This window comes from Motacilla alba, chromosome 4, assembly GCF_015832195.1.
Source record: "Motacilla alba alba isolate MOTALB_02 chromosome 4, Motacilla_alba_V1.0_pri, whole genome shotgun sequence".
Lineage (NCBI taxonomy): Eukaryota > Metazoa > Chordata > Aves > Passeriformes > Motacillidae > Motacilla > Motacilla alba.
The window spans coordinates 64742615-64768786 of record NC_052019.1 but is presented as its reverse complement, the minus strand read 5'-3'; the positions used below and the strand labels follow the sequence as shown (position 1 = coordinate 64768786).

General features: G+C 44.4%; 1 protein-coding gene across 13 annotated transcripts in view; it reads left to right on the top strand.

The window, feature by feature from the left end:
• The first annotated feature begins 2809 nt into the window (after positions 1-2809).
• The window catches only part of JADE1 (jade family PHD finger 1), a 44230-nt gene continuing 20867 nt past the window's right edge, over positions 2810-26172 (top strand). Inside the window, exons 1-3 of one of the 13 annotated variants that reach the window (XM_038134383.1) lie at positions 3801-3915; positions 10654-10749; positions 12895-12972. In XM_038134383.1, the coding sequence (XP_037990311.1) occupies positions 12921-12972 (52 nt within the window). In that variant the 5' untranslated portion in view covers positions 3801-3915; positions 10654-10749; positions 12895-12920. The other 12 variants (XM_038134382.1, XM_038134379.1, XM_038134389.1 and 9 more) reach the window with 12 other exon arrangements.

The window sequence follows — 26172 nt, the reverse complement described above, 5'->3', positions numbered from 1 at the left end:
TTTGCTACCTGAGCTCAGCCTTTTTGACCTGCCCAATCCAGACACACCAAATTTTGGTAGTTGTAGATAACGAGAAGGACGAAAAAGCCAGAGCACCAATTAGTGGGGGGTTCTGTGCATAATTTTGTGAAGCAGATAGGTGCTACCTTGCCACAAGTGATGTGTTTGGGTTGGACAAAACTGTGACAACTGTGTTCCTCTATGGCCCATAAAGGAGCTGCATTGAGTAAGTTTTATTTCTGCAGGAGTTAAAAATATTGCACTTATGCAACTTGTAAGTGGTATAGATTTACATATGCATGAGTCAAAATCTTTTTTTTTCCCTTGCTTGTGTGATTAGACCAGCTAGAGACAAAATGGACCGCGAAAGGAATTGGCCTAACTGTGCATTTGTCTTATGGCTCTGCTCTATAAAATACCTTTCACAGGAGACATGAAAGTTCTCTGGAAAATCCCACTCTTTAAGCACAATCTAGTGTTTACAGTGCTGATTTGGATCTGTACTGTTCTTCTCCTCAAGTTTCTAGTCTTCAAAATGCAAAAGAGAAAAGGGCAGTTCCTGAAAGCTGAAGCCAAAAGAGCAAAAGAACAGTTTTGAATTTTAAGTGATACTCTTGGACTAAATTTAACAGCTTTGTCAGCTTTGTTAGCTCCACCTTCATGTGTGAGGACTGCATTAATTAGTGGAAAAGATTTCAATTATAAAAGGAGCATTATGAAAATAAAAAATAAAAAAGGAAGAAGAAAGAGGGAAGGAAGGAAATTAATTTTATTAGCCACTGCTACGGCAACAGATTTCCACAAAAGGGTGCTGAAAAGCCACATAGTCTTTCCTTGGATTTGTGCATCTGCTAAAAAATTACCAATCCAAGAGGGAAACATTAAGAAACTAATCAAACAATAAAAATTAAAAAAAAAATAAAGTTTAATATATGAGTGAGTGTATCTGACAAAACAACTTGGAGAAGGGACCAGAAGTTCTGTGTGATAGCACAAAGCCTAACTCTAAGCTGGATACGTGTTCTCTGAGTGTTCCTGGAATAAATGATAGCACTGATAGAAAGAGAAGTGAGAGAGGCACAGAGCCTTACGACATTATTCATTATAACAAAGTGCCCGCTTTGCTGAGAGGGTAAATATCCATTAGAGACAAAGGCTGAAGTCAAAACTTCTACTGACTCTACTTACAGCAGAATTTTCCTCATCACCTTGACATTTAGTCAGTGCAGGTAGCAGAAGTTGTTTGACCACAGCTATGCTGGTATACAACTCCACACCTGTAGTGCTGAAGCAGTAACATTTACTTTTTGTTTTCAAATCACTTCCAAAATGATTCTTCCAGCTCCTAGCCCTTTGATTTCTTTTTTTTTTTTTAATGTTTCCTTTTAAAACATAGAAGTGTATTATTCCAGAGGAGTTTCTGTGGATGCACTGTACTCAGAGACAAAATAGCATCTTTGTTCCAGTTGTGTTACCTTCTTGTAAAGACTGGGCTAGCTGCTTGTGGAGCACAGAGGACTCACATTTGGGGAGATTTCTGCAGTAATGGAGATAGTTGGTACTTTTTAAAAACACAGCCCATCATTCATGGTACCATGAAAACATTCGTGTTATCTTACATGTGAAAACAATCATGTTATCTTAAATGTGGCTTCCGAGAGAAATGTTTCCTAAAATACAATGTGTAATATAAACTTGGCTATATATGCAAAGGAAAACTAACTACAGGGAAGCAAAAATACTGCCTCAAATCCAAAGAGCTTGAGACAGGAAAGTTTCTGTCATTCCTCTTGAGAAATTAGAGCCCCTTCACATTTAAGCTCTTCTCAGAAGCTTGTTCTGAACTTCTTGGAAAGAATTCAGGAAAGTGGAACAAATAGCATTTATTGAGATTCTTCGATCTTTTACAATGGACAATATTATTTAAAATTATTTAGAAGAAACATCATCATATTAGCCCAGTAGAAGTGCATGCCCCTGGATAATAAATGCCAACTGACAGTAGCTTTGCTAACCAAGATAACTCTTTATGAACTCAGGAGGAGTAGTCCCTGAGCTCCTGAGGGGCCTGCAGACCACTCGATGGGAAAACTCTGACCTATTCTGTTCTGGAGTTTATACCATGGCACACCAACAGGCTTAGGAAATACAGAACAACTAAGTCTCCAGTCAGTATTGAAAATGAACAGCCCTGGAAGTTCAGGGGTAAGGTGACAGGGGTGTGTCAGTACGTTTATTATAATTATCAGGTACTATGATGGGGTGTGTTGCATGGATCATCATGGATGTTCCTAATTAAGCTGCTGATGTACAGAAAGCTATGCCAACAGGTATCTTTACCGGTCTGGACGCCAAGGCAAGTGCAGGAAAAAAGTAGGGAATGCATGCCTTTTTGTATTTTCATGTAGTACAAAACAAGGGAATCAAAGTCTTACACTCTAAAATCTGAAGGTGCTCCAGGGTGTTCTGTGAATAAAACCACGACTGTCTGATTTTCCCAGCGAAAGAATATCTCCAGGGGGAAGGATGTTTTTGTAGTAAAGTACAACTTTTTAGGATGTGCAGATTCAATGTAAGTACTGTTCCATTATTGGGTGGGTGGGTGGGTGGGTGAGACGGCAGAATAAATGACTCGGTTTGCACGGATGAGTAACGACCCAATTCCTCTGCTGAACTAAGGTGTGATTCCTTGGCAGGCTGATGTTGCTGTGGAGGCTGCATTAATTTGTATTTGCATACTATGGGGATTACTTTACGCAGATCGCCTTAATTCTGTGTGTCTGAGCTTATGCTGAATCTTCTCTGTGGTGTTTATTACCTCAGACCGTATCTGCTCAGGAATTCTGCTCGTAAGGGGGAGTTTTCCACTCAGGGAGCGCAGGTGTATGGCGTGAGGTAAAACGATTTATGTGGAGAAATAAGGAAATCTGCATTCAAACACGCTTTTTAGGTAATGGGAAGTTTAGTGTGTCATTTGGTGCCAATTTAAGATAATTTCCTCTCCTGCTAGAGAGATGTGAACTGAACCGCAGATTGTGTTGGCTCTTTCTAGTCTTTGAGAAGTATCAAAGTTAACGAGCCGGAGGGATAACGCTGGGGGCTGAGAATAGGGAGCGTGCAGTTTTATTCTTGCCCCGGCAATTATGCGCTACGCATGTGGCCACAGCGTTTAACTCTTGGTACCCTCAGTTTCTCTGCTTGACAAATAGTGACTCACGTGTTCTGCGCGGGGAGCCAGTGCAGCGCTACAATTCCTGCTTGCGAAATCGCCTTAAATCTTTTGGAGAGAAGCGTTAATGGTTGCAGGGTAAGGCCAGCAGTGCCGCGGGCGGGATGCGGGTGCAGACACGTATCATTTCCCAGCCGCCCGGCCGCACGGCGTTGCCTCCCATCTGCATTTTCCAGCCCGCTGGAACACGAGCGGGAGGCGGCGGGAGCCGGGCGGCCGCGCTCCCCGGGGGCTCCGGCGGCGAGGGGCGGCGGGAGCCCCGCGCGGTGCGGCCGGGCCCGCCAAGAGTTAACGGCGGCTCCCCCGGGGCCGCGCCGCCGCCTCCCCACCCCGGCGCTGCATTATTATTATTATTTCTCCCCCCTTCCCTCGCCTTCCAGTTTTGGCAGGGGATTAAAGCAGCTCCCCCCTGTGGCAGCAGTGACCCAGAAACGAGTTTGATTCACGGAGTCCTTCCTCCATAACAAGTACAAACGTCAGTCAGAGGGAATCTGTGTGTGAGAGAGTGTGTGTGTGTGTGTGTGTGTGTGTGTGTGTGTGTGTGTGTGTGTGTGTGGCGCAGCGAGCCGCTCTCCGTGCCCGCTGCCCGGCGCCGCGCCGAACTCATGCGGCGGCCCCGAGCCCTCCGCGCAGGGGGAGCCCGGCCGCGCCGCCCGCCCTCGCCGCCGCCGCGCCGCCGCCAGCAGGTAACCGTGCCCGCCGCAGCGCCAGCCGCGGAGCCGCCAGCACAGCCATATTTGATGGGGTTTTTTTGTCGCTCCGGAGGCGGCGGGAGAGCAGTTTCGTGCCGAAGGTCGCTGCCTAGTGGAAATAAGATAGTACGTCATTAACATGGCGCCAAGAGCCGCGCCGCTCGGTACGGGGCGAGGGGAGGCGGCCGAGTTGCGGCTCCGCTATCCCACAAGCAACTTGTGCGGGGCTGTGGCGGGCGGAGGCGGGAGGGGAGGCAGCGCTGCCGCCCGGCGCGACCGGCCGGTGCCGGCTCCTTTTTTGTTCCGCTGCGGGCGAGCGGGCACCGCGCAGCTGCCCAGGTGCAGCGGCCAAGTGAGCCGCCGGTGTTCCGTGCCGTTCTGCGCCGTGCCGTGCCGTGCCTCGCCGTGCCGCCGGCCCCGCGCCCCAGGCGTCGCTGCAGGCTGCGCCGCGGGGGCAGCGGCGGGTATCGCTCGCCGCGGAAAGTAGGAAGCGTTGGAGCAACTTGGTAGCCAGATGGCAATGGCAGAGCGCAAGTCTTGCTCGGATACTGATGTGTAGGAAGGGGGTGGGGGAGAGTCATGGCCACTGTGTGTCACCGTGTTACCCAGATGCCCACGAGACCCGTCGCCTCTCGCCGCGGGCGGGGAGCGGTGTGCGTGGGAGAGGAGGTGTTCGGTGTGCGGGAGCAGCTTTGTTTCCCCCCTTTTACTCCCCAGTCGCACTTGGATTTGGCTTGTGGGGGATAAAAAAAAAAAAATGCTTGGAAAGCATAAAAACTGCTCATCGGTGAAATTAAACAGAAGTTGCCTTTCGGAGCGGGAGAGCCGCAGCCGGTCTGCCTCCCGCTCGATGGGCGCCGGTGGGCGCTGCGCTGGAGGCGCGGAGCTCCGGGCTGTCAGAGCTGGCCCTGTTCCCCCTAGCCGAGTGCGCGGTGTCTCCTGCTGGAGAGCAACTTGCCCGAGCCCCGAAGTGCACGTGTTTGAGAGTAGGAAAAGGCGGGGAAATGCGTGCAGCGCTGCCCGGCCCCGCCGGGGCGCGGGGCGGCATCGGGGCAGCGGCCGGCAGGTGCACGGCGACCCCGCCGCGCCCGGCCCCCGCCCCGGTCGCGGGAGGTGGAGCGGGAGCGGCCCGGGGGGCGCGCAGAGAACTTGGGCAGGACGCGGGGGGGGCAGCCCCCCTCCCGCCGCTGGCTCCCGGCGCAGGCCGAGGGGCGAGTCCGCGTGGCCGGGCCGGAGTTTGTGGGCGAGGGAGCGGAAAGGCGGCCGGCGGGGTTGGGGCGCGAACGTAACATCACGGGGGGAGCGCGGGGAGCGCCGGCGAACGCCCCAACTTGCTCGGGCGGCGGTCAGGGCAGCTTCGCGGTCTGGCTCTTGCCCTGGTGCCTGGCGAGCGGGACGGAGCGGGGCTGCGGCATTTCTGTGTAACGGGCCGCTCTCCCTGGGGAGGTGAGTGCGGCTCCAGCCATCATTCCACTTGTTCCTCTTAGACAAAGCCTCCCTGCCCGGCCCTGGGCTCGCGTAGTCGCCAGCTCTCAGGAGAAATTTGGTTGTTTTTTTTTTTTTTTTTTCTTCTTCTTCGGGGGGGGGGGGGGGGGGGGGGGAATGTTTTGTTGTTTTGGTTGTATTTATGGATTTTTTTTTTTTATTATTTGCTTTTCCCTTCCCGTTCGCGCCCGCCCGTTCGTTCCCGATAGGATGATTTTGGGAAGGGTGGAGGCAAAGGGTGTTTGTTTGTTTGCACCGCCTGCTGGTTGGTTTCCTATGACAAGAGGTGATAACACAGTTTCCAGAACTGTCTGGGAGTGGGAGGAGAGACGGACAGAGAAAATGAGCTCGTCCCCGAGCTGCCGCTCGATCCGCCGTCCCGTCCACCCCCTCCGTGGCAGCGTGGCCGCGGGGGCGGGCGGGGAAGGTGCCGTGGCCGTTTTCGGCAGTGACAGCGCTTTGAGCCGGAGGCGGCGGAGCCGGGGGCACCAAGTTTGATTTGCAGCCGTGGCCGAGCGGATTGGTGCGGCCGGCGGCGGGGAGGAGCGGGAGCCGGGAGGGAGGAGAAGGAGGGGGCGAGCCGGGTGCTTCTCATGGAAGCCGGCGGCCGTGCAGCTGGCCGGGAAGGTGCCACCCCCGCGGGGGAGGTGTAGCCAGGAGGCTGCTCCGTGACCTCAGCTGGCCGTGCCCTGGCCGCTCCGGGGTCGGAGCCGCTGCCGCGAACCCCGGGCAGGCGCCGTGCGGGGCCGGAGCTGAGATGGGATCGCTGCGGGAGGATGATGGGGAGAGCCGCCCTGAGCTGCACCCGGCCGGGCTGGAGCCGGCGGTCGGCGTGAGTGCCGCTTTGGAAGTGAGTCCCGAAGCCTCGGCTCCTCTCAGCCTGCGGGAAGTGGCCCCGATCCCGCAGCCGTGGGCGCGGCGGCCGGGGCTCAGCGCACCTGCGAGCAGCGCCTGCCGCCAGCCAACTTCTCCTGCCGGCTCTCTCCGGCTGGCTCCTCGGCTGATCGCCTTATTCTGAGAAAGTTTATTAGGTTCACCGGCAGGTGAGAGCCGGGGCATCCTGAGATCTCTCAGCCCCCACCCCTTCCCAGTGAAACAAGCCATGGAAGTATTAGAAATTCCAGCGAGATTTAGCAGCACATCTTAGTTGACGTTTTAATGTCAAAGGCTGAAGATGCTTTTATGCCAACCCCATTTTTTAGAGAAAAATTTAGCTGTTATTTGGAATAATTTCCTTTTTAAGCAGGTGCTGTCTTTTAACTAAGTCAGAAGCTGCCCACACTTGCAAACCTAAAACCTTCATTAAAGTTATGCCAAAATATGCTTGTTATGATTCTATTTCTAGAGGTTTCTCCCACTCAGTGGGATATTGTTGAAACAGCAAGGATTGTATGTTTTAGTGGCAGGATTTTCCCTCTGGCTTCAGATACCACTTGCTCCCTGCTTTTGAGCTATGTTTAATACATATGTTTAAAATAAAATAATAATAGTAAACTCCCCTTTCCTCTCACAGCTGCAGATTTCCCTTCCAACTTCTCTGGTTTCATTCCCAATTCACAGAACTATTAAAAAAAAAAAAACTTCCAGTGTTTCCTCAAATGATTTCTCCATGATGTTAGTACTGCTGCTTCATGCTCCTGTTTTCAGCTGGAGAAGACCAAGCTGGTACCATTTCCTAGGTGGAAGAGATGAACTGCAGTGGGTGCAGGTTGGGTTGCATTAATTTTTGGAACCCAGTTTATGCCTTGCTCGAGATTTTGGATGGTCAGTTTCACTCACTCCCACATCATTATTTGGGAATAATTTGCTGCCACTGCTCAAGTAGGAAGTTAACATTGTGAGCTGGCTTGCACAGGTGCATAAATGAGCACATGGATTCCTGAGAAGTGTTGGGTTGATATGGCCAAATTATGTTTCTCTTGTATTGATAAATTTTGAATAGGTGTGCTGAATTTGGTAGAAATATTCCCTGTGGAGAACACTGTTTGCCTTGTTTGCCAAGTACTTCTTTGTTTCATGAGACTTGGAGGATTTTTTCCTCCAGATTTAAGTTGTGTGACTCTTTGCACTATGGAGGGTGCTCCATAATGGAATTTGGAATTTAAAAGTTTTCGCTGGATTTTAGTAATTTAGTAATACAGCTTATTTCTGATATGCTTTTTTTTTTTTTAGGTCTAGGGTAGAAGCAAAAAAGCTTCTTGTGGTGTCAGGTGTCAGTGAAGAAGGGGTGGTTTTATAATAAGCTATTTAAAAAGAGCCCAGTAATAGAAGCCAATCATCTCCATCTCCTATCCATTTTATTAAGCTGTGTCACACTTCACTTCCATTTGTACAATAGGTGTTCTGAAGCAATTTTTTGTGTACTAGAGATAATTAGGTCTTCGCTTCATTGCAGTTAGTGGGTTACTTTCAGGAAAAGCCAGTTTTTCAGTTTGTCTTCAGGGTGTACATCTGTCATAACTCTGCTTTCTTCCCATTCTGTCTCTGCAGCTGTTCAGTGCAGTTTGTTACAGTGACACCCGTTAACATGGTTACAGTTAATTGTCTGTCAGAGTTTGAATTATACACTCTTTTACCCAGGGGTTTATGCAGCCCTTGAAAATACTTCAGTAAGAATTGTGCTGTGGAAAACCTTTGACCTGAGGATGTAGATTTTCCCATGTATATATTTTTTTTTTACAATCTGGTTCTGTTTAGCTATTTGCATAACAAGGACTGACACACTTTACATCTTTCTCTTTGATTGCCTCTCTACTTGAGGTCAAACTGAGTGAAGAACTATGTGAGGCTCTAAACTGTGCGCGTGGTGTGTGCATGCTGTTGTCCCAGTTTCTTGTGGTAGTATATCTGGATTTCTGCTTTTTGCATTTTTTACACTCTTACCAGTGCAACTCCTGGGACTCCGGTGTGGGAGGAAAAAGGAAAGGTCTTGACATTAATGTCCAGTGGGGTCTTTGGGTTTTGTTGGTACTTTATCTCTTGGAGAGGTAAGGATGGAGTAGCATGGTAATGAACACTAAAAATAGTGAATTTTCTATGCTGTGTCAGGTTGCTGAGTCTAACCCATTGCACTGCATCTGTCATCAAATACTGGGAAGTTGGCAGTAAAGTCTGTATCTAGTTATTTGTATAGATTGAGATGTTTGTTGCTCAGGTCCACAAGGATTTGTAAATTCAAATGTTACTGTGTGGCCTGACATTGATTATATTGGATTATTGTGTAGTCATTTCATTTGCACAGCATTAACAAATATTTTGAAAAAGGCTTCCCAAGCTCCCCAAAATACAGAAGTCAGTTTCAGGTGGTGTAATTTTGCCTTCCAAAACAATTTGAGAAAAGACACCATCGAAGTCCAGAGTTGCATCCTTATGCTTAAAGTTTGTATCTAATCATTGAGCAAAACCCAGAGCTTAAGTTCCCGGGCAAGCACAATTAAAAAGGGTGGAAAAGCAGCTGGTGATGTGTTTCTGTAAAACAGAGCAGCTCCTTCAGCCTCTGGAGCAGCACAGTAGGGTGTGTTTTAAGCTATGCTTGGCCTCACCAGTGCTGCCCTGGTGTGGCCAGCTCATCTGAGGGTGACTGGGGACTAAAAAGCCATGGTCTGTGTCCCATTGGTGCCATATATCATGGTAGTGTGACTGCATAAAGTGCTCTTGGATACTTTGCTGCCTGTGGAATTGGAGTTGCATTGCCAGCAGAATCGTGGCTGTTTCCCCAAAGCCGTGTTTGGCTTAAGGCTGGCATTAGCCTGAGCCCAATTTGTTTCCTCCCCAGTGAATTGGTAAATGTTATACTGGAGTGCTCAGGAGAAAACATGATCAGCATGCTGTGCGTTGCTCTGACTGGTTTCTGAAAGGATGGTTTTAACAAAAAGAAACAATAGTCTTTCGAGGAAAGGAAACTGAAAGTTTATATGTAATAGTTGCTGAGTTATAAGGAATTCACGGGGGTCACTGGAAACTGATAAAGAGTGTGGCTTGGGGTCAGCTTAAGGTTGTTGGACTGCAGCAGCTTTTGGAGTGCTAGGGTTTCCCTTTAGGTAAATAGTGTGTTGGGCAAAACCCCTTTTGGGATGGTGTAAGAATTTGGGAAAAACGGGTGTAGAAATGTTTGGTGGAAGATCCAGGGTTCACCCACGAGCACTGTTTGGCTGACTGTGTCCTTTCTTCAGAGCACTCTTGATTCTGCAGAGGGGTTTGGAGCTCATTCTGTGGCCTGGGTGGGTGCAGTGGATTTTTGTGGGAACTTCAGGGCTGGACAGCAATTATGTGATTGCAGGCGCTTAGGAATTGAGCTCAGTCATCTGGGTGTCTCTTCCTGCCCTGCCAGTGTTGCAGGCTGGGGTGCATAGCTTTTACTTCTGGTATTAAAGCTGGCCTCAAATGTTTTGCTGTTTTTATGCTTACGTGGGAATTCTCTTTGCTTACAGGCATAGTGATCGTAGTGTCTACCTGCTGGAACAGGGCAAAAACTTGCAGTATCAGTCTGTATCTAACCCTCACTATCCCTAACCCGTGTTTGTTTCTAATGTGCACTTGTTAACATGTTTCTTGTGTGACTTTGAGTCACCCGCCACCTGACAGAAACCAGTAGCATTTCAATCTCCGTGGTTGTAAGTCTCACTAGCTGTTCCAGTGTTATCTCTAGAACATGTCTTCTGATCTGTGGATATGAACATCTGGTGGCAGGAGTTTAAGATTATTTTAGGGGTTGGAAAAAGCTGTTCTTCTAATGAATAAAGTTCCAGGGGGTTAATCTTACAAGGTTTGAGTCTTGCTCTAAAAAGCCAAATGCTGTTTTCTCATCTGTGATTTAGCTCCCTGTAAACTCAGGTTATGTTCAAAGATGGGAAAATGAGATCTCTAAGTTTTAACTTTTTTTTTTTTTTTTTTTTTTTTTCCCCACATGGATCTATAAAACAATCTCCCAGGAGCTTCATCTAATAGGATATTCTTTTAATGTTACAATTGGGAACACAGGCTTTTCAGTGTGGCCAACTTCAGATGCCTGACAAGAGTGGACAAGGAAATTAGCTGCCTTATCTAATACTCTGTACTCTGGAAAGTGACTTCTGCTCTGGCTTATTTCCTGAAAAACTCTGGAGAGTGCTTAAACTGGGAGATGTGATTACCAGTCTTTCTTTCCTTTAAACAGCAACCAAAAAGGAGATTTTGTTTGTTTTTTAAAGACACATGGTAGGAGCAAGAAGGTTCCATCTCCTTCCTTATTTTTTTTTGCATTTGCAGAAAGTATGTTAGGAGAAGATCAACTCAAAATGCCCCTGTCCAGAAAGATGTGAAGGAGCAGAATTCCAAATTTTCTTGTTTGTTGCAAGTGTACAGGTGTGTCTTAGTGTACATAAACTCTGTTGTTTTGCTTAACAGTGTATTTTGCTTTTCAGACCGTTTGGGAAATAAACCAAGAACTGAACCAGAAATATACAAATTACACTTCTGAGATAGAACAGTTTTCCTGTATTTTCTTCCAAATTTTCTTTACTTTGTTTATGGGAGATTTTTGCTAAGTGAATATCTTCTTTTAAATTGCTGTTATTAATATGTGAACTAATAGAAAAAGTACTATACAGATAGATATTCATCCCCCTAGTTTTTGCCTTGTAAGAACTAATTGATTTTTCAGCTCTGTCTTAGCCTGTTTTGGATCTGAATATTGGCTTTCTGTCTTTCTAAGTGACTGTATAGGACCTTGGCTCTGGATCTCTTAAATTTATACCAGATCTGTATTCAGTGGGTTTTGATGGTCCTGGCTGGTCTGGGTATTTATCCACTGGCAGCATTTCCATCTCCCATACACACAAAGTTCTGGCCTGCTTCAAAGCAATTTTTGGAGAGAATTCTTCTAGCCCTGTAAGAGGCTGCCATTGATGATTCTTTATTTTCTGGCATCAGACAGTGTATGTGAACTTTTACTCTATGAAGTGGTGACAAAAGGTCTTGGTGATGTGAACCATTCCACTTCTCTTTAGTGAGCAAAGTTTGCAGTTCAAAACTGTTACATGTTTCAATGATAGGTGTATTAAATCCCACTATGAAAAGTCTGTCTGTGGGGGGGAGGCTTCCCTCCAACTCCATTTGCACATGTAATAGGAAAAAGGAGGCAATCCTGTAATCCTCATGCTCTTAAAACCATATTAAGTTCTCTGGAAGCAGATATTTTTGTGCTCTGTTGTAAATAGTGTCAGGCTTTGTTAGGTTTTTTGGGTTTTCTTATTTTGGGAATCAGCCTTATAAAAGTTGAAGGCATTACTGAATTTCTTACAATCAGCTGTGCTCTCAGTGAACAAAGTTGGAGCAGTTAATTCTTACACTGAAGGACCAATGCAAAGAGTTTCGTTGAGAGGGTTTGAGGAAGTCTGAGCTCACATGGAAATAAAGTTAGATTTTCTGCACTTAGCTAGAAGCAAAGGAATATTTTGGTATCTGATCTCCAAATCTGTGTGCAAAGGTAGGTATGAGGGATTTGCTGCCAGCAGAGTGCCCAGACCTTGTTGATACCACGACTGATACGTGGTAAGCAAAGACTCAGGGGTTTTGATGTGCATCTAGAGTCCTTGTCAGTTTAACTTATAGTGGATATGCCTTTCTGCACTTGCCTGTCATGTTTTTGTCTGCTCTTCAACTTGCACTTTTTAATAGCTTTTTTTCATGTAAATACTGACTAGCTATTGTTTTTACTGAATTTGGCTTCATTCCACAGGGAATACTCGTGAAAATGTCAGTGCCCTGAGAACAGCACTTTAAAAGATTTGGAACTTTTGGCCTTTTTATCACAGCCCCACGTGCCCATGAATTTGGTATTGGCAGAAATCTGGCAGTTTGGAGGAACCTCTGAATAATCATCTGAATAATCTTACTCTCAAAGAACAGTTAATGTTAGGCATGGCTCTAGAAGTGTCCCTGCAGGAGGAAGTAACTCTCTCATCTTAGAGGGTGGTGCTTTCCAGGGCATAGATGATGCATGTTGAGTTAATCTGGGAAAACTGGGCTTGCTACTGCTGATGTTTTGTTTTTTATGTGTAAGTGGATGACTTTAATCTCCAATTTCGTAAATCTGGCGCTTTAAACAGGAACAAAATTGCTCCAAAAATATATTAGCCAAAGTAAATATTTACGCAGGCAGTAAAAACGTTATTGTATTGCGAATCCAATGGCAGAATAGGCAGGGGAAGTTAAGCACATTGGCTGTGGATATTTAGTGATTTTAACACCTCTCAGGACAAAACACAGATTTTTGGTGAGGGGGAAAGCATTGGTGGGACTGTCATTGCCACTCTCCAGTGCTGTTCACCTGCTCATAGGATAACAGCCTAATTAAGCACCCTTGAGAGGTTCACTGTTCATCTTTCAGCTGCTGTTGGAGTTGTTTGTTTTCCTTTGTGTGCTGTAAATGCTCGCATGCCATCAGAAGCACAAGCTGCTGAGTGTGTGTCATTACCTGGGGTTAAGTGCTGTCTCATTGCTTCCCAGGCTGCCTGCTGTTTCCCGGGGAGATCATGAAACGCCATCGGCTTCCTAGCAGCAGTGAGGACTCTGACGACAATGGCAGTAAGTGCTCCTTTGGTGTAGAGTGCAGGAGGTTACGAGTTGGAAAACGTGTTCTAACGCAGTGCTTCATGTGCCAGAGGCATTCTGCATATCGGTTGAGCTGCTAGCAATGTATGTTGTAAGGATCTGGTTTTGAGCTCAGTCATTCTGAGCACAGGCGGACAGTAGATCCAGGATCCCCCCTGTTGAACTGACATTTGGTTTTAGTGAATAAGATAAAACAAGAGCTAAACTAAAACATGTAGTTTTAGAGAATAAGATAAAACTAGAGCTTTTACCAATTAAAATATGAATTAGTTATTTTCGGAATTGAAGTTCTGAAATAGATGCAACTGACTGACCTGTTGCTGATAACAGCATTTGTTTGTAATGTCATTTGCTGTACGGATACATACTATGTACACCTTCTATCGAACTTCAAAAATTCCCTACAAATTCACGTCCCACAAAAAGTCAGTGGTCATCTTTGAAATCTTGGCAAGCAACATAATTTAATCGTTATAAGGACAGAGTGAGCATGGAGACATCTGCTGACATTGCCCATAGAAATTTGCATAAGGATTTCAAATTTGCTTCAGTCTTCTCACACCTTCTTACACATTGGCCAAGTATAGTGCTTAAGCAGAAAAAGAATAACAGCATAAAAGTTGTTCCTCACTGCATTTGAAGATTTTCTTTGGGGAATTGCTTACAAGAATTTGAATTCAGCAAATCACTAGTTTGGATACAGAACGGTTTTTAATTTTTTATTTATGGTTTTTAACTGTTCCTGTACTACTGTAGCTGTGGTATCTCTCTCTGTCTTGTGTTTGGATTCCAGGGACTGATAATCTTTCATTTAAGCAGAAAAAACAAGGGGTGGAGGGGAGAGACAAAATACCAGTTGGGGGAATGTGCCAAGGTGTCTTATTTGCCCAAATGAGCAAGTAGATTGCACTTGACAATACTGCAGCCTAGCCAGTTGTCAGAGAGGTTTTTGTGGTTTTGATTTGATCTATCTGGATGCACATCTTCAAGCCTGGGTTGTTTGATTGTTTTTTTTTTTTTTCTAAAATTTCAGTCTGAAAATGATTGGGGTGGTTTCCTAGGTGCTTTTGAAAGCTTCACTCTGAGAACTTATCCCTGTGGTACACTGTGGCTCCACGTAGGTGACTGCTTCACCTGCATGTATTTCATAGGTGTGTCTGTGCTGCCTGAGATCTGCTCAGGTATGGCCAAAGCTGCCTCTTTAAACAACCCTAGGCAAACTGGTGCTGAAATGAAGTAGTAAAGGTGAAAGGATTAGAGATGGTAAGAAGGAGCAGGCTGATTAGGAGTTAATCCAAATAAGGATTGAGCAAAATCTGTTAGAGGTGAGGAATTTGGCTTGGTTTTGGAGAGCTACCTGCAGTTAGGGGATTTTTGGAAGGAGAAACCCCAAACAAATTAGACATGTTTTTATTGATTAGAAGTTTAGTTGAGGTTATTAAAATTGAAATCTGTGTACTTCCTTAAAGGTGATGTGTACTTCCCAGAAACAAAGCTGTGTTTATATTTGTAAGATAAACAAGTAGCAGCAAACGTGATGTCTTCCATTAAAATTTAGCTTCACCCTTTTTTCACTCCCTAGCAGCTTTATAAAATCGTGTTTCATATTATTAATCTTTATTTTCACTATCTTAGCTGGTTTTTTTAAGCCTTTGATCTCTTCATGTGCCTTGTGTAACAGCTTTTACCAAATAAAATATGAAGCAGTTAATCTTGGAATTGAAGTTCTGAAATAGATACAATTGACTGACCTGTTGCTGATTACAGTGCTTGTTTGTAATGTCATTTGATGTATGACTGTTTGGAATAGAGCTGTCGACTCAGTGAATTATATTTTCCACAATATCTGTTCCATAAATCATGATATAAGAAAATGAGTTTGGAAAAGAAAAGGAAAACTCTTGCCCTTTTATGATCTATCTATTTTAAAGCCTGGTTATTGCAAATAACTTCACTGAATAAATTGCATGGCAGAGGTAGTGAGATTTTAGAAGTGTTTTCCAGTATTATTTGAAATATATACCACTTCCTTTACATTACACTTGTTCTTTTCATGATTATGGTTTTTTTTGTTGTTGTTTTTTTCCTCTTGTTACTGGGTGAATTAAGATATGGGTTCCTGCATATTCATTCTATTACTATATACATGTTCAGAAGGAATGTTTAAATGTGGGGTCAGCACTTCCAAGGCTTTTTGTCATTCAGACTTCCCTGAAAAGAACAACTGACTTAGCTTAGGTCCTTTCCTCTTTTCCTGTTACAGGAGATACCAGTGGTTCCTTGCAACTATGTTTGAATGTCAAGGGTGTCCCCTTACAGGTTTCACCTTCACAGGATCTCTCTTGCCTTTGGTAGAATTACTGATTACTCTTCACTCTGGTTTTGTATTCTTACTTTGCCAGTAGTATCTCTGATCCACTGTACTTAGAGTAGTCTTAGAAGGATAAGCAAGTTTTCCCCGCAAAAAATATAAAAATTTCCTTTGATTTTTTTGGGTCTGTATGGAAGGTTTCAAGTTTTTCATTTGCTATTTTTCCTTCTCACAGTTTCCAGAGGCTGACAACAACTACATTTGACTATTCTGAGTGTTTCAAACAGACATAATCTAATTGAAAAGCTGAAATTTTAATCAACTCCTGGTTGGAATCCTGTTGGCAAACACCCGCTTCCCTTTCAGTCAGTGGTGCCTCTTGGCCCTCCAGTGGACTTGTTGCTTCATTATGAGCTCTGTGGTCTTTGAGCTTAGGGCTCAGCCTTGCTCTCCCTCATCCTAAATGAGGATTGTGCCTCCAGCTGCTGCAGTGCTGCAGCTGATTTTGCATACCATGCTTACTAGGCTGCCATCAGGCACCTCAGGTTCATCTTGAGGGTCACTGAGTAAATGTGTTTGGGCTAATCTGAATGATGGTGATTTTTTTGGGCTAGGCTCCAGCATGTAAGAGCATTGTGCATCCTGGAAAATATATTGGCATGAAAAAAAAATCTACATTTTATTCTCTTGAGCTCAGGATCCTGAATATTTGGAATGTAGTATTAATGATGCCACTAATAATGGAATTTATTAAAAAAAAAAAAGGTTGTTTTTCATTGGATTACTGAACTGGATCAGTTTCCTTGGTAGTCACAAGGAAACAAAGCTCATACCCAAGTGCTAAAAATACATTATTCTGGAGATACAGTAGTTCTTCAGAGGGAGAAAAAGGTGCTCTCATTTTGTGAGATGAAAGAAGGGACAATGGCTTTCATTTAGGGGCGAAATACAGCAGAGAAGAAAACTCTAACAACATGGCTGCAGTCCTGGAGTATATGTATTTACTGACTCATGTAAGATATTTTAGTGTGGGTGTTTTATGTGTTTTTTGCAGAATTTTAAAGACTTGCAGCTTAAAGTTACCACCCTTGCTTTCCTCATCTTTGCCCTCAGACTTGATTCTTTTCCTCAGACTTGATTCTTTTCCTCAGACTTGATTCTTTGCCCTCAGACTTGATTCTTTTCCTCAAGCTAAGCTCCCAAAAGTATTTATTTCGGGTACTTCAACCTAACTACTAGAACTTGTTAAGCTGTGTCCCCTTAGAATCAAAATTCTAAATCCTCATTTCAACACAAAGCCAAAATAGCATATTTGAAGCACTGGGCAGGAGGTGTCAGTGCCAGTTTTGCCTGGCAGTTCTGAAGCGAGTCCCTGGATATCTGAGCGTGTTCTCAGGGATTTCATTTTCTGAAATTAGAGGTCACTTTTGAACATCTTAGCCGTGAAATATAATTGAATGAAAAATGACTGCAGGCATTGCTCTGGATTTTGAACTTTTGTCTAAATACAGAGGAATGATGTTGAGAGAGGAGGCTTGGGGAAGTGCCTAAGAGTTTTTGCTCCTGAAAGCTTTTCTTCTTTGGTCACCTGGCAGAGCTTGTTTGTTCCTGTGGCCTTCCAGATAGTGTAGCAGAGTAACTATAATGGGCATTCATATTAGCCAGGCCCATCATAAAAGCCTTGTGATGTGCATGCTGCATTCTTCAAAGCCTGTAGAAAGGAAATCAGTCATGTTTACCTCAAATCCATTACACTCCTGTTTTCTGGTGGCTGGCTTTGATAGTTTCTAAGCAGATTTTGTTACACTGCATTCCAGCTTGCTCCTCTGTTGCTAAACCTTCTCTTTATGGTTCGGGGTCTCACTCTAATTAAATGTTAGATGTTGAAGATGATTTAGCTTTTCTGCTCTGTGTGTGACACCTGGCTTTTTTAGCCTCGTTGGTCTGTAAATCTGCAAAGGTGGCTTGTGCTGAATATTCCATATGCTGTTTCCTGGTGAGATCAAGTTGTGCAGTGGAGGAGTTCCCATTTATGGCTTCAAGGCATTCCTTTTTGCATAAATTAGTTTGACATGTGGACAGCTTGTTTTTGAGAAAGGTCTGAAATTCATGGACATTTGTGTAAGGCATATTGTTTGAAATCCAGGCATTCCTTGGTGTCCAAGAGAGTTTGTGTGCTGTTTTCCATGAGCAAGGAATTCAGAGCATGATTTTATTCAGACTTTGCTTGCTCCCATGATGCTTTTCCATTTATTCTTGGAGGGGTTATCAGTTTATCATACTCCTGAATGCAGAGTGTCCGAGAGAAGAACTGAAGACACTTGCAGATGAAAAATACTTCCAAGATTTACAGAGTTTCACGTGATTTCTGAGAAATGAAAGATTTAATACCTATGGATTATGGAATAGAGTTCTGTAATTTAGGCAGACCCTTATTCTATCATTGCTAAACAAATGTTATTTTAATAAGTTAAACCAATTTTGGCAGTATCCATTGCACTGACTGAATGACGAGGATCTTAGATTTAGAAAGGGCTTTGAATCCCAGTGGATTCCTGTAGTGTTTGAGATGGATCCCAGGGTGCCTTCACAAAGGTTACTGAGTACATAACCTTGGGGGTGTGTGTCATTTACTGTGGAATTGCAGCCGCTGCTGGCCTGAAATGTGGTGATTGCATGTGCAGAGCTTTGTGAAAAGGAAGCGAGGAAGGTTTTTTTGTTTTTCATTTGAACCTGCCAGGAGGTAAGGGATGGTGACTGAACAACAGAAAGTAATGTGGTTACAGTGCTCAGAATTTGGGCAAAGCAGCAGGTGATGTGTAGTGGTCACTATGTGCTGTTGAAAAAGGGTTGGTGAGTGATGGTAGATGGTAAGAATGAGCATCTTAACTGAAGGTTAATCTCAGAGTGGGGCAGAGTGGCTTGTGGTGAAGTTGCTGGGGAGATCTGGAAGAGTGATTTGAAAGGCTTATCTTGCCTGATAGGGTATCACATCTGAAGAAGGGACTTGCCATAATGATTGCCATCATTTGACAGCAAAAAAGAATTGACAGGAGGAAAAGTGCCAGGAAACCAGCAGCTCTGGACATGAGGAGAGCAGGCCACAGAGCTGCTCAAGGAATTAGTAAGTAAAGTCCCCTGGGAAAATGTTTTTGCAGGTGCTGGGGTCCCTCAGCGCTTGTCAATTTTTAAACACTGCCTCCTAAGGGCATAGGAACAGGCAGTTCCTAAATGTTGCAAGTCAAGCAGGCAAGGCAGAAGGCTGGCTGGGCTGAACAGGGATGTCCTCTTGGATGTAAGCCAAAAAAGGAAGGTACATTCTGAGTACAACAAGGTCAGGTGCCATGGGAAGAACACAGAGATGCTGCTTGCCACTGTAGGGAGAAATTCATACGGCCAAAGCTCATGTGGAGCTGAAGGTGGCCAGAAATGTGGGGGACAATAAAGAGTTTCGTTAAATACATTAATGGCAAAAGGCAGTATTGAAATAGCATCAGCCTGTTACAGGATGAGCATAGTCACCCCACAAACAGAGACAGGGACATGGACAAGGCAGAGGTGTTTAATGCATTCTTTGCCCCTCTCTTTAATATGGATGATGGGCCAAGGGGGTCTCAGTGCCCTGAGCTGGGGGATCATTATGATGAGAATCATCAACTCTCAGCTGACCCTGAATTTGTGCAGGATCTGTTGCTGCAGCTGGATCCCTACAAATTGATAGGGCCTGATGGGATTCATCACAGAATCCTCAAGGAGCTAGCTGATACCACTGAAAACCATTTCTTGATGATTTTGGAATGGTTTCAGGAATCCTGAGACATCCCAGCTGACTGGAAGCTGGCAAACGTCGTCACAATTTTCAAGAAGTACGAGAAGGAAGATCCCAGAGACTGCAGTTCTGTCAGTGTCACTTCAGTGCCTAATCATGGAAAAGATTAATTTAATCATGGTAAAGTAATGGAAAAGATTATTTGGGGAGGTGTTGAAAAACAGCTGTAGGATAACACAATCAGCATTGTCACAGCCAGCACAGCTTCGTGAGGGGAAAATCCTGCTTGTTGAATCCTTCTACAACAGGGTGACCTACTTAGTTGATCTAGGAAAGCCAGTAAATGCAATCTTTTTGGACTTGAGCAAACCTTTGGACACTGTCTCTCATAAGATCCTTGTGGACAAGATGTCCAACACGCAGCTGCACAACCGTGTTACGTGATGGGTGAGCCACTGGCTCATGGGTCGGGAACAAAGGATTATAGGGAATGGGGTGACATCAGCTGGTGTCCAGGCTCTGCAGGGCTCCATCCTCGCCCTGTGCTCTTCAGTGTCTTCCTAAATGCCCTGGACACGGAACTAGAAGGAATACTAAGTAAATGTGCCAAGGACACTTCATTGGGTGGTGCTGTCAACTCCCTTGAGGGCAAAGAGGCCCTGCAAGACCTCAGCAAATAAGAGAGATGAGCAATCACCAGCCTTATGAAGGACAAGTGCAGGATTCTGCTCCTGGGATGGGGCAACCCTGGATGTACAGACAGACTAGGGAGTAAAAAGATGGAAAGCAGTACCACAAAAAGGGCCCTGGGGGTCCTGGTCGATGGAAAGTTGAATGTGAGTCAGCAGTGCCCTGGAGCCAGGAGGGCAACCCTGTCTTGGGGACATCAGTCACAGCATCGCCAGCTGGGCAAGGGAGGGGATTGTCCTGCTCTGCTGTCCACTGGGGCGGCCTCACCTCCATGCTGGGGGCAGTTTGGGGTGCCACAATATAAAAAAGGCATTAAGCCATCCAAAGAGAAGCAATCCAAAGAAGGACCACAAGGATGGTGGAGGGTCTGGAAGAGTGGCTGAGGTCACTTGGTCTGTTCAGCCTGGAGAAGAGGAGACTGAGAAGGGACATTGTGGTCTTCAACATTCTTGTGAGGGGAAGCAGAGGGGCAGGTACAGATCTCTTCACTCTCATGACCAGGGACAGGACACAAGAAAATGACATGAAGTGAACCATGGAGTTTTTGGTTGGATATTAGGAGAAGGTTCTTCACCCAGAGGGTGTTTGGGCACTGGAACAGCTCCCCAGGGCAGTGGTCACAGCACCAACCTGACAGAGTTCACGAAGCATTTGAACAATGCTCTCAGGCTCATGATGTGACTCCCGGGACTGGTCCTGTGCAGGGCCAGGAGCTGGATTCCATGATCCTGATGCGTCCCTTCCAGCTCAGCCATTCTGTGATACCATGATTCATTTTTTGGAGAGGCACATTCATTTTTCTCTACAAGACTGCTAGATTGAGTACACCTAAGTCCACTGAACTTTCGAGGCCTTGACAACATCATGTTACCAGCCTGTGAATGGGAGGTGCTCAAATTGACTTTGATAACCTGTGGTAAAGTTGAGTTAAAACTGTTACAGTAAAACATGGCTACCATGGGAATAGGTCTGGGGCTCAAGTGGCACTCGGGTCTTGTGCTGAAAAACAAGATGAGGTCAAGGAATTCCTGACTGTTACAGGAGTGACGTGTGCCTGTGCGTGGTTATGTGTGTGTTCTGTGAGATGATAAAACTCAAATACGTGCTACTGAGGAAAGGGATGACAGGTGGCAACTTGTGTTAAAGTGCTGTGGCAGGGAGCTGCAGGGATGGCTCATTATGTGTGTCAGAGACGGAGTACTTGTGCTGTGGTGTTGTAAAGCACTGCAGAGATCGCTTGGATCTACGCATTGTTCAGCAGCTGCAACTGGGGAGTCGTCAACTGATAGTAAATTTCAAGGAGCATTGCTGTTGACAAGAGATAAAAGGCTATTGCTTCTTCTGTTTTGATCTGGAATGAGATTATTGTATTATAATATGCTATAAAGATAAGGAAGATAGATGGGCAAGCCCTCCAGCAACAGGAAAGTGAGAAAGGGAATTTGGCTTTGTGAAATGGTGTCTTAGGTGATGTTCGCTTGCATGCTGCTTTCTCTGTGATAACGCCTGAAGACTTCTGCCCAGCCAGCTCTTTCTGTACCTGACATAGTGGAAACTGCCCACAGAATAGTTTGCTTCTGTTTGTTTTGTGCTGGAATTTGAGTCCAAGCATGGAGATATTTCTAAGTGGCACAGAGATCCTGCTGTAAGGAGTCGTGGGCCAGGCACTAAATAGAGAGATTGAGCACCTCTGTTTTCTCCCCGGGCTGTAGATCTTTGTGACAGCGTTGGCAGCAGCACCTCGTTGGTCTCAGAGTGAGCTGCAGAGCAGCACAGGCATCTGGAAAGGCTGGTGCTAAGCAGAAGTGACAGGCAGACATGGATCTGTGTCAGGGCTGCTTTGCTCTGTTGTGCTGCCTGCTGTAGCAGGGTAGCAGCAGTGTATTTACCGTGGGAGAAGTGCTCGCAGTGATTTGAGGCTTTGAAGTGTTCAGAGGCTGGAGCAGCAGGTAGTTCTCCAGGGACACAGCTGGGTGCCTTACAGGTGGCTTTACAACAGCCTTGTGCATGATACCTAATAGCTGAGACTTCTCTGCTCATGCTGAGCAGTGTATTAGTTGTGGGGTAGAATTCCCTGAGGGTTTGAATTGTTTTATTGGTTCCAAGCAATTTTCTGTTTTGATTGGATTTTTTTTCTTGGGATGAAAACGTATTCTTGACAGATCATTTAATAAAATGATGCAGTTAAAATTGATTAAGTTTTTCCTTTTGGGAAGCCGGTGTTCTTCACAAGTGGGGAAAAAGAATGCACACTCCTTGATTGCTTTCTTTTATTATCAGGAGGCGTGTGTGTTACATACACCCTGTGGCAGTATTATAAGAACACTGTATTTACAGTGTGAAGCGTTCATAGCAGCCTTGGGGAACAGAAAAAAATTTCCTATTTGAGTCTGAGAAGTCCTTTGCAGCACCAGTGGTGTGTTAGAGCTCTGCCTCCTCTGCTAAGGATTACACCTTTTTCATGGTTTGGGATTCCTTTTTTGCTTTTTGTCTCTAAGTAGATAAGTGCAAAAGGAAAACTGAGAACAGGTAATAGGAGTATGATCCCTCTCCCATTGTTCTCAGTGATGAAATCCTTTTAAAACACACAAACACCTTGGTCATCTGAAAGAATCTAAACTGTAAAAGAACCCAAATGATCTTGGTCTCTCTGCCAGAGTGATGATGCTTGGTAGGCTACTGTGTTCATCCTAGACTTGCCATGATCATGTAATGCTTAATAAGATACCTTTTATCTCTGATGTCTTAACAATGATGAAAATGCGTGTTTTGGATGTCTGCATTTGGCTTCATGCCTTGGAGTTGTGTATTTTTCATATTTACTGTTTCTCACATGGCTTATGGTAGCATGGGCTCTCTTAACATCTCGCTGTTTTTCCATCTGCTGTGACACTCATTCTTCCCATGAGGTATATAATGGTATCTTACAGAACTTTTATATCTTCCAAATCCCAGTGATTCAGATTTGCCTTATGATTTTTGAAAAAAAAAAAATCTATTTTACCGTAACAGAATTTAACTCTTGTCTTGTTCTTTAGTTGTTTTTCTAGTCTTGGTGATCCTAATCCAGTTTGGGACTAGAGCTAGTACTCATAAAACTTGATGAACACAGTGATTTTGGATACTTACTGAAAGAGAAAGGTTCCAGACACTTCGCCAAAATCATTCTGAAGTAACTGAACTAGGTTCAGGTGCTTATTAGAGTACATAAGAGCTGTTTTGAATCCTGTGTTTTGTTTTGACCAGAGTAGATTCTGCCTTCTATATAATCCAGGGATGGTTCTTCATGCACTCAGATGTACAAATCAGATCATTAACCACTGAAGTAGGTGTAATGGGCTGTGAATTTCTGCTTTCAGTGAGGTCCCTTTTCTGGATTAAGTGTGAAAATATTGAAAGGATGCTTAATAGACAAATAACATCCTTAATTTTCCTCCTGCACTTCTATTGGTCTAGGCAGAGTGGGTGGATGGCTTATTAATGAGGGCTTTGGGAAATTCAGTGATTTGGGCTTGGCACTGGTGAAGACAGTGATGTTTTGCCATTAGCTCTGATGGAAGCAGAATTGAAACTCTGGGATTTCAAAAGTAGTTAGATTCTGGATGTTATGGGCTGGATATTTTGCTGTCATTTGGCTGGCTCTTTCAATTTCTTCCTTTCTTGTCTAAGCAGTGGTGCTGGTTTGAATCTGAATTCCAGGCTTATAGTCTGGCTTTGTTTATTCAGTGAGTAAATGTTTTCCCTATTGACGTGAAGCCCTTGCCAAAGGTCATCTGCTAGCTGCAGTGCGTAGTAAAACCTCAGTCCCATGAGGAATTCTTCCACTGTTTTCTCCTAGTATTATGTAGTTTACACTGCTTAAAAAAATCCAGCAGCCCCTTCAGTAACAGTGTTTCCACTGTGAGTTCACCAATGTTGTGTGCAAGGAAGAGGCTGTTACAGAACTACCTGAGAAACTTCTTTGCTTATTCAGTGGAAAAAAAGCCCCTCATTATAATAGATCCTGAGGAAGGCTGGCTGTGTTTGACTTGTCTCTTAAGCATGGAAGTTTTACATAGTGTGCTTTCATACAGCACTTAAAAAAATTATTTAAATGAAGCTCCTGTAGTTTTAATGATAAGAGTTAGTTGCCCTTTTGTGAAACGTGGAACAGTTAATTAATCCAAGGACCAAACCCTTGTGTACATGGACATAGAAGTGTGCATTTAAGACACTTGTTCTGATGTGTAAGATGACACAGTGAGGAAATGGAGATGGGTGATATGGCATGGATTATCTTACTCTTCACCTTTGTAGCTTCTTTGTGGCGTCACAGGGACCTGGAAAAAGCTGCCCGTACTCTTTTTTAATTCAGTTTATGATAAGATGTCATCAGAGCTGAATTAAAGGACACTGGTAGAGACCCAGAAGTACATCACATTGCCACTACACTAATTTTGCCAGATGCTTGCCTTACTTGGGAGCAGCTGTGTTAAAGCCTCCAGACTCATCTCTCACAGAAACTTGAATCAAACACACCTTGCCAATACAGCTCATCGTTCCTAATTCTTTCTCTTGTGAGCAGGCTCTCTCTCCCAGGTCCAAGAGTGTGAAAAACCACTCAGATCCACAAAAGAATTGGAAATTTCCTGGTGCAGTGGTTTAACTCGCTGAACACCTCAGTGGCAGCTAGTTGGTCAGATATTAATGTCTTGCCAGTGGAAAATATCAGAACCCCTGAGAACTGAAAAGTAATCTGTGTGGGTGTGTATGTGGTCTGTGTCTTCTAGGGAGGCTGTTGATTAAAGAAATCACATCTGTCTGAGTGTTAAAATGTTAATATTTACATTGCTGCATTACAGGAAATAAATCTGGGGTTTTTGTCATGCATTTTAGCTGTACATCTTACAGTTTTTGTGATGGATTTACTTACTCCCTTCTGACCTTAAGTAGAGTTTGGAGATAGTCTGATAGAATCCCCACAAGAAGTTTTTACTCCTGCTTGTGTTTCTTCTTCAGTTTTCAAGGGAACAATTAAATGGAATGGTAGTTAAATGATCTTGAAAATCTGGCTTTTAATAAGTGGCAGTCAGTTACTTTCTTTCTTTATTTTTCTTCTTTTTTTTCCCCTTCATAAAAAGAAGGAAGAGTGCCTATAACTTCACCATCTCTTATATTAAAACACTAATATTTGCTTAAAATTATCCTCTCTGTAGTCTTACCTCAGGAGATAGGATTTTTAGCTATTTGCTGGGAACATTGCTTCAGTTTTGACCATTATGCATATTCTGTGTAACATCTTTTATTCATTGCTGTGTTCCAGAGAGGTTTTATTGGTGCAGATTTCTTAATGTATCACTAACTGAAAAGAGAAGACAAACAGATAACTAAAACAATGTATACAGTCATACCTTTCCAATGAAAATGTTGAACAGCTACTTCACTTCTAAAATTATTTTTTAACATTTTTAATAGAGAACTTATCACATCCCCGTCTCTGTGCTTTTGAACAGGGCTTTCTGATCCTCGAGAGGTTTCTGTGGGCTGGTGTGAGGTGGTGCTGCTCTTACAGACTGTAGCCTTACCCTTGTTACTCCTACCATGTTTGTGCACAGACAGTGAAGGAATGAGCAGTGTGGGAAGGCTTTTGCATCAGTTTGCTTCAATTTGTCTACAGTTAACATCCAGATCTGCAAATTCACAGTTAATGACGTAGGTCTCAGCTTCCCTATCAGATAGACCTAGTACAAGTCCTTCATCTCTGCAACCCAGAAAGATTTATTGGCTTTTTTTTTCATAGCTGCTGTGTAGTTGGCAGTGGAAAATACCTGCTGTACCTGTAAATCTTACTGTGTTGAAATTAGTTGATTTGCACAGGTATAATATGTTCTGGTGTCAAGGCACTATCTTGTCAAAGGATTGCGGATTCTTTCTCTTTTTCCTTTCCTTCTGTTACAACATTTCTGAAAGCTGACAGAGACTCTGTCAAACAGTTTCAAGGCAAAAAGGTATAATTTGTTTGGAATGTAGTGAATAATTATGCAGACAAAAATCATACAGCCACACTGGGAGATTTGCTTGGGAGAAGAAACAACAGCTTGGTCTGTGGGCTCTGCTGTGTGTGTGTGGCAGAGTGCTTCATTTTGCAGAGGCTTGTGCCAGCCGAAATCAGGTAACCAGTGTAGGTATCTAGGCCATTAGCTTCAAAGAGTACATCCCAGGCTGTTGGCAGAGCTCCTGGTCAGTTATTAATTTGCAGGAAGTCATTTATTGATGCTCAGGGGGAAGGATGCTCTGAAGTGGCTTTTTTGGAATGCTGGGTGGAAGGCAGGTAAGTGCAGTACAGCCAGTACAGGCACACCTCAGTTAGGAAATGAGAAACAAAACACACTCAGGAGAGTGATCACAGAAATTTAGGATTGAG